The sequence below is a fragment of the Tursiops truncatus genome, chromosome 3 (assembly GCF_011762595.2).
Source record: "Tursiops truncatus isolate mTurTru1 chromosome 3, mTurTru1.mat.Y, whole genome shotgun sequence".
Taxonomy (NCBI): domain Eukaryota; kingdom Metazoa; phylum Chordata; class Mammalia; order Artiodactyla; family Delphinidae; genus Tursiops; species Tursiops truncatus.
In genome coordinates, this window is record NC_047036.1 from 144067828 (window position 1) to 144081825 (window position 13998).

A 13998-nucleotide genomic window follows, 5' to 3' on the forward strand; every position below is an offset into this window, starting at 1 on the left:
CTTGGGAGCCCAGGGGAGCACTATCCTCTGCACCACGGAATCACCACAGGAGCCTCAACCCTGTGATTGCCAAGCCACAAATGACAGTCATCTTCTCGTGCCGGCCACATCCAATGGAGGCCTCCAGGCTTCTGAGCAATTCCCATTTTTTAATAGTAATTCCACCCTTTTCTTTCCCACTCAGGAAAGGCTCAACCCATAGCAGAGGGAGGGTGACATTATTACAGCGATGATCCTGATTCAGGTCAAACTTCCAAAAGCGTGACGCAGGTGTAGCTTTCCGTACTTTAGCTGGCCCTGGTTACAGATGCTTTACAACAGCTCCTTAATCTCCACGCTCCAGTCTGTGGTGAACTGTGGCAGAGATCTGCTGTTGTCTTTTCTCTCCTTCCTTCATTTTCTCTCTAAGTGTCCCTTTAATGGACCCCCTGTGTGTCATTCTGGTGAGCCTAAAACCAATACCGCTGTGTGTACTAGCTAGCGTAAGCAGGGAACAGAGAGAAGGGTACTTTCTGAAGGATGCACCTTCTCTTCATCCTCCTGTTTAAATAAGGTGTTTACAGACTCTTGTAATCCACAGCACTTTCTCCAGAGTGCCCTTCACAGCCTTCCCAAGTTCCAGTCCCCCTGGTGTATTTGCTATTCTGCCTGGTTCGGTGCCTCTGAAAAGGCTTTTTACCCATCTTCAGGACTCTCGGGCTTTCTCCCTCTAGTAGCTGTGGTTCCAGCTCAGCTTCTCACCCTGGAGTGGATAAGATTCCTGAGAGGGATCTTCAGGTTCCATGTCTGAGGGGAGCCTCATCTGGTTAAGTTGAATTTCCTTTCCACTGTCTGGAGGGCAACCTAAGGATACCCAGGGGATCCTAAAGGTTCTTCCCCAAGGTTTCTGCATCAGGGGTTTCCAACTGCCACAGTCCCTACAAACTTAGATCATTAGCAGTGGCGGTAGGTGAGTTTTAGTCACGACAGCTTATCGTATACTTGGCTTTCTGATGCAAATTTCAACTGCCCCATCCTGCATCTGCTCATCAGCCAGCAATATCTTGGGACTTTCAAGTACTCTGTGTCATGCCAGTTAATACTGAGTGGCAGACCGAAGCAGTGGCTCAGGCTACAGCCATGTCTGAAATGGAGACAGCAAAGGGCTCTTGACCACACTCCACTTAGCGTAAGGTCAACATTGCTAAACATTGGCCAAGTGTAGCTCATCTGCGCTGCCTGCCAGCAGAGTCTCCCTGGCCCTGCACGGGTGCAAACCTCGGGCAGGCCAGGGCCACCAGGGACCTTGGCAGACTCAGGGTGGGGGTCCCAGATCCCATAACATCAGACTGACTAAACGAACCCATATCCCACCTAGAATGTCATTTTTTTCCGCTGAAAAATATTTGAAAAGATTTTGTACGATTTTGTTGAAACATGATTAATTTGGATGTTATAATTTTCTTTTTGTATTTCAGAGCCAATACTTAAAAGTCAAAGACAACTACATGTACCCCCAGGACCAAGATACTGCGCCTGTAATGGGCCCCAAGCAATGCTCGCCTCTGAACATCAAAGCTCAGGCCCTGATGCTGTGGAAAAAAGCCTGGCTCCCTCTTAGTCTGGCACTCCAGGAAGAGGTACGACAGGTGGGGAGGGGCAGGGAAGGCAAAATCCTAACCTGGAGGGAAGGACCTCATTTTTAAGAAGGAAGGCAAGACCTCTGTGTATTCAACAAAGATGACCACTTTGTGCCAAGGATGGAGGGGGGCCTGGTGTTGGACTTGGAGCTGGTTACTCTTTCCCAAAGAGTATGAAGGGGAGGAGGGAATTCCTTTTCTGCATCGGGACATTTTGGGAAATTGCAGCATGAGGGAAAATGATCTGTCTCCTGACCCATCAGTGAGCTGCTGAGAGAGAGAGAGAGAGAGAGAGAGGGAGAGAGAGATGATTGCGCGGCCAGGAATACACCACCAGGTATTAAGGCTGTCTAGGAAAAAAGTGACAGTGGGTCAGTTCTTAGTGACAAGGCAGAGCAGAGGTAGGCTGCAGTGGCATGCCCAGGTCGAGGTGCCAGAATTTTTTGTGTGCCTTTTAATGAGCTTGGCTTTTATTAGGAAAGGCAGTTGCCCTCTTTGGCACTGAGGTATGGAAGCTAAGGAAACAAGGCGGATCAATGCAAACAAATTCCCATCAGTTCCAATCAGAGGTAAGAGACCAATGGAACAACAAAAATGAGGTTTAGGTAAGTCAGATCCTTACTGAGCTGATTAATTTCTGGGATAATCAAAATGTCAGCGGTTTCCCTTTTGGAAGTTTATATTAGGTTGGTTGTTCCTTAATCCCCACTGGCCAGCCCCAAGCTACCTCCTTTTTTTTTTTTTCCTTTGCGGAGCACAGGCTCCGGACACGCAGGCTCAGCGGCCACGGCTCATGGGCCCAGCCGCTCCGCGGCATGTGGGATCCTCCCGGACCGGGGCACGAACCCGTGTCCCCTGCATCAGCAGGCGGACTCTCAACCACTGCGCCACCAGGGAAGCCCAAGCTACCTCCTTTTTTTAACCTTGCTACAGATGGCCCTTATCCCTTTGTCCACTTCTGTAGGAATTTCTCCTCTTGTAAGTACGACCATCGAAAAGAGGTGACCCAAACTGCTTTTGAATCCATGTGAAGGCTCTTGTCAAAAGCCCAGGACAGTGGACAGGCTCAGATCTCCCCCTCTTGGAATTTTACGCAGCAGAAGAGCTGGAGAGTCGAGCTGGGCAGAGTCTTTCAAGCTGCCTTTTACATCATGTTCCGCAGATCAAATTGAGCAATGTTATCCCAAATACGAATGTTAAAAGAAAAAGAATCGTGATGATCTTGAAACTTGAGCCCAGACACTGCCAGGCGTATTTCTAGTTTTCTTGAGTGAGAAGAGACATTATCTTAATTACTTTCAATAACTTTTGTGATGGCAATGACACAAGGGAGGGTGGCCTCCAGTGGCCTTTCAGCCATGTGGAAGCTCCGGTCTCCCCTTCCTCAGCTCACCTGATGCTCTTCTGCTTCTGTTCCTACTGAACGGAACAAGCTCAGGTTCTGATGTCATAGTGCCAGAATCTGACGTAGGCTCTGTGCTTTTCGACTTTGACCTTGGGCAGCAATCTAATCCTGGGCCTCAGTGTTATCATCTATAAAATGGGGATATTAATGGTGCCTCCTTGCTTGGGCCATTGTGAGGATTGAAATGATTCATGGAAAATGCTAAGCACAAGGCCTAGGACACCGTAAACTACCAAAGAAATGTTTGCTCTTATTATTCTTACTGTGAGGAGACAAGCTCCAGACCTCAGGCTCTTCCCAACCCAAGGCCCTGCCTGTACAAGGCTGTCATTTCTTAGCCACCAAAGCATCAAGGCGGCTGGGTGGTTCCTGTCAGTTGTTCTGTGGTCTTTTGCAGACAGAAACACCATATTTCATGTTGGCGAAACCACTTTTACAGAAGATAAGGTGAATGAATACAAATGCCAATTTGTAAAAGGTGCCTTTTAGCCACAGATGCTAAATTAAATTTCCAGCAAATCCTTTTAGAGAGGGTCAGCGTTCATTTTCTATAAAATGTGGCTTTCTGAATTCAATATAAAAGCTTTCCTTTAGAAATCCCATTTACGACTTCCTTCCTCTCTCCTCTTCCCCCCTTTCTCCACCACCAGCGCTCCCCCCTCACCACCGCACTTTAATTACAGTGAAGGGGGATTAGTCAGCTCAAGTCTCTGGGGAGTTCTCTACAGAGCCATCTCTGAAATTAAACTAAAGAGAAGACGGCAGCAGGCAGGGAGCAAAGAGAACAGACGAGATTGATGGATTGATCTGAACTCATCAGATGAGTGCTCAGGACCACAGGGAAGGATGACAGCAGAAACAAGGAGAAAAAACTCTCCTACCCTCTTCCCCCACCCTTACAACAACCCAACAAAGATCCAGACCTCACCATCTTCCCTGCCTCCCGTGGACCCCTCCCTGCTCTCTTATTGATGCTTTTCAACTGAAAATAACAGGAGGGGAGGTAGAAATCACAAAGCAGCAGCCCACAGGAGCTGGACTGCCGGTTGCGCAGGTGAGAGCCGTACTTCTTCTATTCAACCCACTCGCCTGGGGAGATGCGGGCCCAGCACCCTGAGGACCCAGTGATTTCTCCTGCACCATTCCCTTTCATCAATCCATCTATCTATCTGTCTACCTAGGCCGCACCATGCAGCATGTAGGATGTGGGATCTTAGTTCCCCGACCTGGGATCGAACCCGTGACCCCTGCATTGGGAGTGTGGAGTTTTAACCCCTGGACTGCCTGGGAAGTCCCACCACCCTCTTTCAAAAGGAAAGGAAGAAGATAGATTTTCTTGGCTCAATTCTGCTACCCCAGGAGGAATCAGAGGAAGAAATGGGCACAATGATGGAAGCTGAGCTTGGGTCCTCCTTCTATATAATAACTAGCATTTGCTGTGTGGACACCATGACCAGGCACTTTACATGTTAGTACATGTCATTCCCACCATAACTTTGAGGCAAGCACTTATGAATTCACTATCTATGAAGAACAGAGAGATGAAGCAACTTGCCCGGAGTACATGGCAGAGCTCGTATTTAACCTCAGGTCTGTCCGACTCCCAACTCTGTCCTTCTGAGGGTTCTCTGTATCAGCTCCTCATCCATTGCTTCGTTGACCTTTGCTTCATTCTTACCTGAGATAAGGTCACCTTCTCACTAATGCAGGGGTCTCCAACCTTATAAGTATTGAGATCTCCTGGAGGGCTTGTTAGAAACAGATGGCTGGGTCCACCCCAGAGATTCTGATTCCATGGGTCTGAGGCGGGACCTGCAATTTTGCTTTTCAACAAGTTCCAGGTGATGCTGACACCACTGGTCTAGGGACCCCCACTTTGGGAACCACTGCTCTAAGGATTTTCACATCTGCTTGGATGCAATGTTGCTCAGGGGCCATAGAGAAGCTGGTTGCTTGGTATTTTTAATCCAGATTTCTGGATAAATAGTACGATGATGATAATAATAATATAACTATAAATACCATTTATTGTCTACTATGTGCCAGGCACTTTACTCTTGGGGGCTGACTCTCCCCTACTGCTGTGATATAAACTCCATTGGGGCTCCACCAACACAAGAAAAACATCAAGTATGAACCTCTTTGGAAAGGCCAGCAGAGTACATTTGCAGAGGAACTGAAAAAGGATTTCTGGCTGAGAGAGGAGAACTTCCCAGGTAACAAAGGCACTAGACCTGCTCTCGGTATGGGGCGCCATGGGGAGATCTGCTTTCTGAAGTACACATTCTGGAAGGCTTGAGCCCACCCAACACATTAAAGATAAAGAATGGAGTTACTGCCTTCTGACACCAGAATATCATCCAGTGAGCAGCGAAGTGTGGTGTGTGGCGGGTGGGAGGCTGGGGTGAAGGGGTAGCTAAGACTCCCCCTCCTCTACCGTTCCCAGAGCGGGAAGCAACTGTAGCCTTTGGCAGTAGGATAGAACTGCCAGTGGTACAGGACATGAACTAAACAAATGATGAATCATCACATCCCTGTTCTAAAAGTTCTGTGACGATGTAACACTCATAAACTTTTCCATCCAGGTGGAAAACACAAAGAAGATTTCCCCAGTCCAGGAAGATTCCCGGGGTGAAGAGAATTGAGTTGGCCTGAAGCAGGATGGTGGTTCAGAACCATGGATGGCTCCGTGACCCTTCCCCAAGTCTGCCCTCGCTCACCAACACACCTTAGTCAGTAGCAGAGGGAGGAGGTGTGTGGATGTAGGAACCAAGGGTGAGGCTTTACAAGCAGCTGAGAGTGATGCTCTGAAGCTGCATAAGGTGGGGAGCAGGTGGGGGAGGAAGCAGGGGACCTTTACTCACAAGGTTCGAATCTTCGGCATGTGGTTGAAGCTGGTGACCAGGATGCGGCTAATGTTGTTGTTATTGAGAGTGCTGCGGAGAGAGAGGAGAAACAGGTCAACAGGGCAGCAGTGTGGCAGGTACCAGGATACTTATGGAAGGTGGGGAAGGGATGGATGTGACTGCAAGAGGGACCATCAATCAACAGCCATGGGTCAGTTGGTGCAGCAGCCGGAGACAAGCCTCCAGATGATAAGAGAATCCCTGATTCCTTTTCCAAGTGGATTCCTCCTTTCCTCTGCTGCCCTCTCAGTACTCACTTACCTACCTGGAGCCATAAGCTTGCCTCCTGAAATCCTACTGTGTCCTGAGTGCTTTGTTACAACGTCGCTGATTCCCACAACTACAATGCCAGTTACATATTCTTGTCCTTATTTTAGAGAGAAGGAAACAGATACAAAACATCTTGCTTAGTTGCACACAACCCTACAGGGGAGGCTTTATCCTTGTGTTATAGATGAGGAAGCTGAGCTTCAGAGAAGTAAACCTACTTCTCCAAGGACTCACAGCTATTAAGCTGTGGACATGGGATTTGAACCCAGTACTCGCTTGCTCCAAACTCCTTGCTCTGCCCATTATACATACTGCCTCATGCAGGATGCTATGTGGATAGGTTATTTTATGAGTATTTTCCAGCCATCTTCTGGCTCTTTAAGCACATCTTGTCTGAAGTGAGGCTGTGAGCTCTGTGAGCACAGGGATTCAGTCTCTGCTTGCTTGTGCCTCCCGATGACCATGGATGGGGACTCCTCCAGTGCGGCATTGACACTGACTGGTATCTTTGTACAGGGAAAAGGGAAGAGACGGATGTGAGCCCCATAAACGGACCAGAATGAAATCAGCCTGTAGGTAAGTACAGCCCTGGGCTTACCCTTCTAGAAGGACCTATTATGGGAGCCCAGGGAAGGCATGGCAGCCAAGGAAACCATGTGCAGAGGTGGAAATGTTATGTAGCCGAAGGGCCCGTCTGGGTCGGTTATTTCAGTGACTATGCAGACAGAGGCAACCGTTCGCGGCAAGACTGGACCTAGTTCTCCGCTCTCTGACCCACACCTGCCTCACTTTGCATCCCAAAGAGCAGGAGTGGGATAGAGCCCATGGTACGCTCCTTCGTGACAGCCACTTGCTCCTGTGCTCCCCCAAGGCCACATCAGATACCTTCTTCTCACCCATCCCCTCCTCTTACCCTCCCACGGGGTCCCACTGGCCCAGGAAGGAGTCTTTCTTTGGAAGCCTTCACTGGTTAAAACAGACTTCTTTTGCCCCTGGCTCTCGGTAAACACGTTATCTTCCTCTTAAAACACCCTCTAACATTTTCTATCTTATGCCTTACTACAGTCCCAAGGCCTGGTCCATACATGGTTCAGATGGAGTCTTATATACCCTAGTTGTGTGGTCTCGGGCCAATGATCAACATCTCTTAACCACAGCTTCTTCATCGGCAGAAGGAGGCAGGCAATGGTACCTACCTCCCAGGCTGGTAAAAGGCTTAGCAGACAGTATGTGCTCAGTCACTGAGGCTACCGTTTAACTGATGTTGGTGGAGAGAATCTAGTCCTGTCCTGGTCATTCCTGTTCCCCTGACACAACCCCAACCCCCAAGGGAATATAAACAGAGGTGTGTCTGGCACACAGTGGCCCCCATACACACCCCACCCCACCCGAGGGGCCCTGCACAGATGCTTTCTCCCCTGGGGACACTAGTCGCAGCAGGATTCCAGGGACCACAAACTCCTCACCCCATGCTATTCTTCAAGGCCTTTGGCCAAAAAGGCCAGAAGGAAATCTATTTATGCAGGCACAGAACCTAATAATTTTTCCTCCCTCCCCCCCGTATTTCTTCTGCACCTACCTTGCGTCTGGCATTATTTGAGGCATAGAGTATGATAAAGAGGAATGAACCGAATTTACACTGCCTGCTTCTGCCCACTCTGGAACTTTACTATACACCGATTCAGACACTTGACATTTTATGAAGTTGAACCTACGTAGCTATTTTGTTTCACGTGGCTTATCTTTTCTATGAGTGTGTGTGTGTGTGTGTGTGTGTGTGTGTGTGCGTGTGTGTGTGTGAATCCATCCTATCTCCATCCACCCAGGAAGTGTTCAGAGCATGTCATCAGACAGGGCGGGAGAATCTGTCCTTCCCATCGGTCCGGGCTCTCCTGCCTTGGTAGGGAGTTTCCGAGGAGCGAGGGCTATGTTCGCCATCCCACCCCCTCTCCAGCGGATTAGGAATGCCTCCAGGGCAGAAGCAATGCCTTCATTTCTGCTTCTATCCATCCCAGAGTTCTAGGCTCCACACCTGGGGGATACCTAGTTAGGGTCGTTGACTCACTACCAAACAAAAATCTGAGTGTCCCCCTTATCTCTCAAAAGCAAAGAGCAAGAAGGCTTTGCAGAAAAGAGGCTTCCTTCCAAACATACCCAGCAACTCAACATCAGGCTGAGTTCACAGCCAGCCCTAATTCAGCTGAATATACAGCGCAGTTATATGCCGGGCTTGGATTCTAACTGCATCCGGCAGTCGTCCGGCAGCGGTGACTTCTTAATGTATGACTACACTGATATTTAAACGTGAGCCGTAATGAGGGCTATAAAACATTTACGATAATAGCAATTATTCCCGAACCAAAGTGACTAAACACAGTATTCAGACCTTCACGATTTGCCGTGTGGGGCTGCCCGGCCCAGGGACGTCAGAGGGTTGCTAACCTCTTAGATGCTGATCTCCATGGCAGCTACAGTTTCTTTTTCCCTAATAGACACAGATTTATTCGATTTCCAGTCTTGGTGGCTTTTGCCCATGCAGGGAGCACTCTGCTCTATCTGGTTCTTGTGTCCCAGCCTAAGCAGCCGGCATCTGATGGAGATGTCACTGTCATAACCCTGATGCAGAAGAGCAGAGTGGGTGAGCATGGCCTCAAAGGCAACGACCTGGTTTAGATTCCGCCTCTGCCACTTACGGCCCGTGCAACCATGAGTAAGTTTTCATAATCTTGTTAAGCTTCCTCCTCTGTAACACGGGGCAGAGAGCAGCATTGATCTCACAGAGCTTTCCTGGTGATTAAACGAGATGGTACTAATCATTGCCAACATTAACCGCGAGCTTATTTTATGCCAGGCAGGCACGGGGCTGAGGGTCCTACTTGTCATCTCATTTCTCTAACCACCCGATGAGGCAGGCACCTTTCTATCACCTCCATGTCATGGATGAAGCAAGTGGTGGTCCCAGGACTTAAATCCACACAAGCCTGACTCCAGAAATGACACCTGCCTTAGTTGTCTAAGGCTGCTGTAACAGATTACCACACCTTCTGTGGTTTAAAGCAACGTAAACTTATTCTCATACAGTCTGGAGGTCAGAAGTCTAAAATGGGTTCACGGGACTGTGTTTCTTCTGGAGGCCTCAAGAGGAGAATTCATTTCCTTGTCTTTTGCGGCTTGTAGAGGCTACCATATTCCCTGGCTCATGGCCCCTTCCTTGTATCACTCCGACCTCTTGCTTCTGTTGTCACATCTCCTACTGTTCACTCTGATGTCCTGCCTCCCTCTTAAGAGGACCAGTGTGATGACACTTAGAGCCTGACTGGATAATCCAGGATAACCTCCCCATCTCAGGATTCTTAGTCATATATGCCAAGTTCCTTTTGCCACATAAGGTACGATTCATAAGTTCCTGGGATGAGGACATGCACATCTTTGGGGGGACATTATCCAGCTGACCATCACGCCCTTGAAACAGGGCACGGAAAGCACACTTGTTAGCACACTGCCCGGCTCATAGGCAGTGATCGGTAATTATTAGCTATTATTATCTTAGCTTGTGTTTGTTTGGTCCTTATGGTTTACAGCATACTTTCACATTCATCGTATTTGGTACTTGAAGCACTCTGAGGTTGAAATTATTATCCCCATCTTACAGATGAGAAATTTGAGGCTATAAGACATAAGAGACCTACCCAGGGTAGCAACGAGCTCCTAGAGGATTCAGGACTCACTACTCTTTCTTTTCACAGTTTCTCCCAACTTTATCACTGCCTCCTGTTTTCAGGGCAAGTTTGTTACTCCAGCAAAGATATTCTCTGTCATTTCCACTCAGGGACCCAAAGCCGGAAACAACTGAGCAAGCCTCCCATTGCCTCTTGTTCTAGAAACTTCCTTGAAAATTAATCAACAGAAAAAATAAATGGTTTGGTCTGACAATGACTGACCTCCACCCCCATTAGATGACTGCCCAAGCCTAACCTATGGTGACCTCATCAACCTCACCTTACTTATTACTTCCATTTCCTGGAAGACTTTTGCTAGTTCTAGAATCTAGCTTTAATCCCACTGCCCTGTTCCTATTGGGAAGATATGCTTTACCCCAAGTCGCCCCAGTTGGAAGCTTTTCTTCAAGTAAGTGCTCTTAATTCAGCATTTTCCATCAGGTTTCAAGCTCAAGTTCAGGGTCACATTAATTCTATGAAACTTCAAGACTGTCCTGGCCTCCCCTTTTTGTACCATGACAAGCTACTGAATGGGCATTTCAGTATGAACTAGAAATAATGCAATTTCCCCCCATCGGATTTATTTATTTAGTTAGTTAGTTATTTTTTAAATTGGGGTATAGTTATTTTACCATGTGGTGCTAGTTTCTACTGTACAGCAAATTGAAGTGGAGTTCCCTGTGCTGTACAGCAGGTTCTTATTAGTTATCTATTTTATACATATTAGTGAATATATGTCAACCCTAATCTCCCAACTCATCCCACCCCCAACCCCCTGCTTTCCCCCCTTGGTGTCCATATATTCGTCCTCTACATCTGTGTCACTATTTCTGCCTTGCAAACTGGTTCATCTGTACCATTTTCTAGATCCCACATATATGCGTTAATATACGATATTTGTTTTTCCCTTTCTGACTTACTTCACTCTGTATGACAGGCTCTAGGTCCGTCCCCGTCTCTGCAAATGACCCAATTTCACTCCTTTCTATGGCTGAGTAGTATTCCATTGTGTATATGTATCACATCTTCTTTATCCCTTTGTCTGTCGATGGACACTTAGGTTGCTTCCATGTCCTGGCTATTGTAAACAGTGCTGCAGTGAATATTGTGGTATATGACTCTTCTTGAATTATGGTTTTCTCTGGGTATATGCCCAACAGTGGGATTGCTGGGTCATATGGTAGTTCTATTTGTAGTTTTTTAAGGAACCTCCATACCGTTCTCCATAGTGGCTGTATCAACTTACATTCCCACCAACAGTGCAAGACGGTTCCCTTTTCTCCACACCCTCTCCAGCATTTACAGTTTGTAGATTTTTTGATGATGGCCATTCTAACTGGTGTGATGTGGTACCTCATTGTAGTTTTGATTTGCATTTCTCTAATCATTAGTGATGTTGAGCAGCTTTTCATGTGCGTCTTGCCCATCTGTATGTCTTCTTTGGAGAAATGTCTATTTAGGTCTTCTGCCCATTTTTGGATTGTGTTGTTTGTTTTTTTAATATTGAGCTGCATGAGCTGTTTATATACTCTGGAGATTAGTCCTTTGTCCATTGATTCGTTTGCAAATATTTTCTCCCATTCTGAGGGTTGTCTTTTCCCCTTGTTTATAGTTTCCTTTGCAGTGCAAAAGCTTTTAAGTTTCATTAGGTCCCATCTGTTTATTTTTATTTTCACTACTCTAGGAGGTCGGTCAAAAAAGATCTTGCTGTGATTTATGTCAAAGAGTGTTCTTCCTATGTTTTCCTCTAAGAGTTTTATAGTGTCCAGTCTTACATTTAGGTCTTTAATCCATTTTGAGTTTATTTTTGTATGGTGGTAGGAAGTGTTCTAATTTCATTCTTTAACATGTAGCTGTCCAGTTTTCCCAGCACCACTTATTGAAGAGACTGTCTTTCCTCCATTGTATATCCTTGCCTCCTTTGTCATAGATTAGTTGACCATAGGTGTGTGGGTTTATCTCTGAGCTTTCTATCCTGTTCCATTGATCTGTATTCCTGTTTTTGTGCCAGTACCATATTGTCTTGATTACTGTAGCTTTGTAGTGTAGTCTGAAGTCAGGGAGTCTGACTTCTCCAGCTCCTTTTTTCTTTCTCAAGATTGCTTTGGCTATTCGGGGTCTTTTGTGTCTCCATACAAATTTTAAGATTTTTTGTTCTAGTTCTATAAAAAATGCCATTGGTAATTTGATAGTGATTGCCCTGAATCTGTAGATTGCTTTGGGTAGTACAGTCATTTTCACAATATTGATTATCCCAATCCAAGAACACGGTATATCTCTCCATCTGTTTGTATTGTCTTTGATTTCTTTCATCAGTGTCTTATAGTTTTCTGCATACAGGTCTTTTGCCTCCTTAGGTAGGTTTATTCCTAGGTATTTTATTCTTTTTGTTGCAACAGTGAATGGGATTGTTTCCTTAATTGTTGTTAGTGTATAGGAATGCAAGAGATTTCTGTGCATTAGTTTTATATCCTGCAGCTTTACCAAATTCATTGATTAGCTCTAGTAGTTTTCTGGTGGCATCTTTAGGATTCTCTATGTATAGTATCATGTCATCTGCAAAAAGTGACAGTTTTACTTCTTCTTTTCCAATTTAGATTCCTTTTATTTCTTTTTCTTCTCTGATTGATGTGGCTAGGACTTCCAAAACTATGTTGAATAATAGTGGCGAAAGTGGACATCCTTGTCTTCTTCCTGATCTTATAGGAAATGCTTTCAGTTTTTCACCATTGAGAATGATGTTTGTTGTGGGTTTTTCCTATATGGCCTTTATTATGTTGAGGTAGGTTCCCTCAATGCCCACCTCCTGGAGAGTTTTTATCATAAATGGGTGTTGAATTTTGTCAAAAGCTTTTTCTACATCTATTGAGATGATCATATGTTTTTCTCTTCTTCAATTTGTTAATGTGCTATATCACATTGATTGATTTGCATATATTGAAGAATCCTTGCATCCCTGTGACAAATCCCACTTGATCATGGTGTATGATCCTTTTAATGTGTTGTTGGATTCTGTTTACTTGTATTTTGTTGAGGATTTTTGCATCCATATTCATCAGTGATACTGGTCTGTAATTTTCTTTTTTTGTAGTATCTTTATCTGCTTTTGGTATCAGGGTGATGGTGGCCTTGTAGAATGAGTTTGGGAGTGTTCCTTCCTCTGCATTTTTTTTTTTTTTTTATGGTATGCGGGCCTTTCCCTGTTGTGGCCTCTCCCGCTGCGGAGCACAGGCTCCGGATGCGCAGGCTCAGCGGCCATGGCTCACGGGCCCAGCCACTCCGCGGCATGTGGGATCTTCCCGGATCGGGGCATGAACCCGTATCTCCTGCATCAGCAGGCGGACTCTCAACCACTGCGCCACCAGGGAAGCCCCTATGCAATTTTTTGCAAGAGTTTGAGAAGGATACCCCATGGCATTTAAAAGACAGTCCATCCACCTCCCATTTCTCTCTTATAAAGCCCCTACCTACCCCATTATATATACTATATTTCTATTGAGACTAACCTGTATTCTGTCTAGTCTCTTTTCCGTTTTGTCATAATTGGAGCATTAATGTCTAATGAAAAGGGACTGTTTTCCATATTAAAATCATCTGTGTGGACAATGCTACTTCTACCAGTGGATCCCACTCTCTCTTCCTTGTGAGCACTAGAAAGGGGGCATTAAACTTTTTTTCCAGGGCACTAGGGGATTAGTGCACTTACTATTGCTCCTATAGTGCACGTAATTGAACACTGGTACCCGGACAAAGTTTGTGTTTCCCTGTGTTCCTTAGCTAAATACTGGGGCATCCAGGCAAGACAAGGGCTCCTAGTCGCAATGTATGTATGAAGCAGTGGTACACATACCCGTCTGTTCCAGGGGTTGGCAAACTACTGCCTAAAGGCTAAAGCCCATCCAGTGCAGCCTGTTTTTGTAAATACAGTTTTACCCATTTGTTTATGTACTGTCTATGGCTGCTTTCACATTACAGCAGCTGAGTAGTTGCAACAGAGACCATATGGCCTGAAAGCCTAAAATATTTACTAACTGGCTTTTTATAAACCATGTTTGCTGCCCACTGGCTGCTCTAGAACT

The 13998-nt window shown here is 46.1% G+C and overlaps 1 protein-coding gene across 4 annotated transcripts in view; it reads right to left on the reverse strand.

Moving 5' to 3' along the window:
* SLIT3 (slit guidance ligand 3) overlaps window positions 1-13998 on the reverse strand; it is a 609805-nt gene that overhangs the window by 143771 nt on the left and 452036 nt on the right. For all 4 annotated transcript variants that reach the window (XM_073802786.1, XM_073802783.1, XM_033853549.2 and 1 more), the window contains one exon: window positions 5889-5960. In XM_073802786.1, the coding sequence (XP_073658887.1) occupies window positions 5889-5960 (72 nt within the window). The remainder of the gene's footprint in view (window positions 1-5888; window positions 5961-13998) is intronic.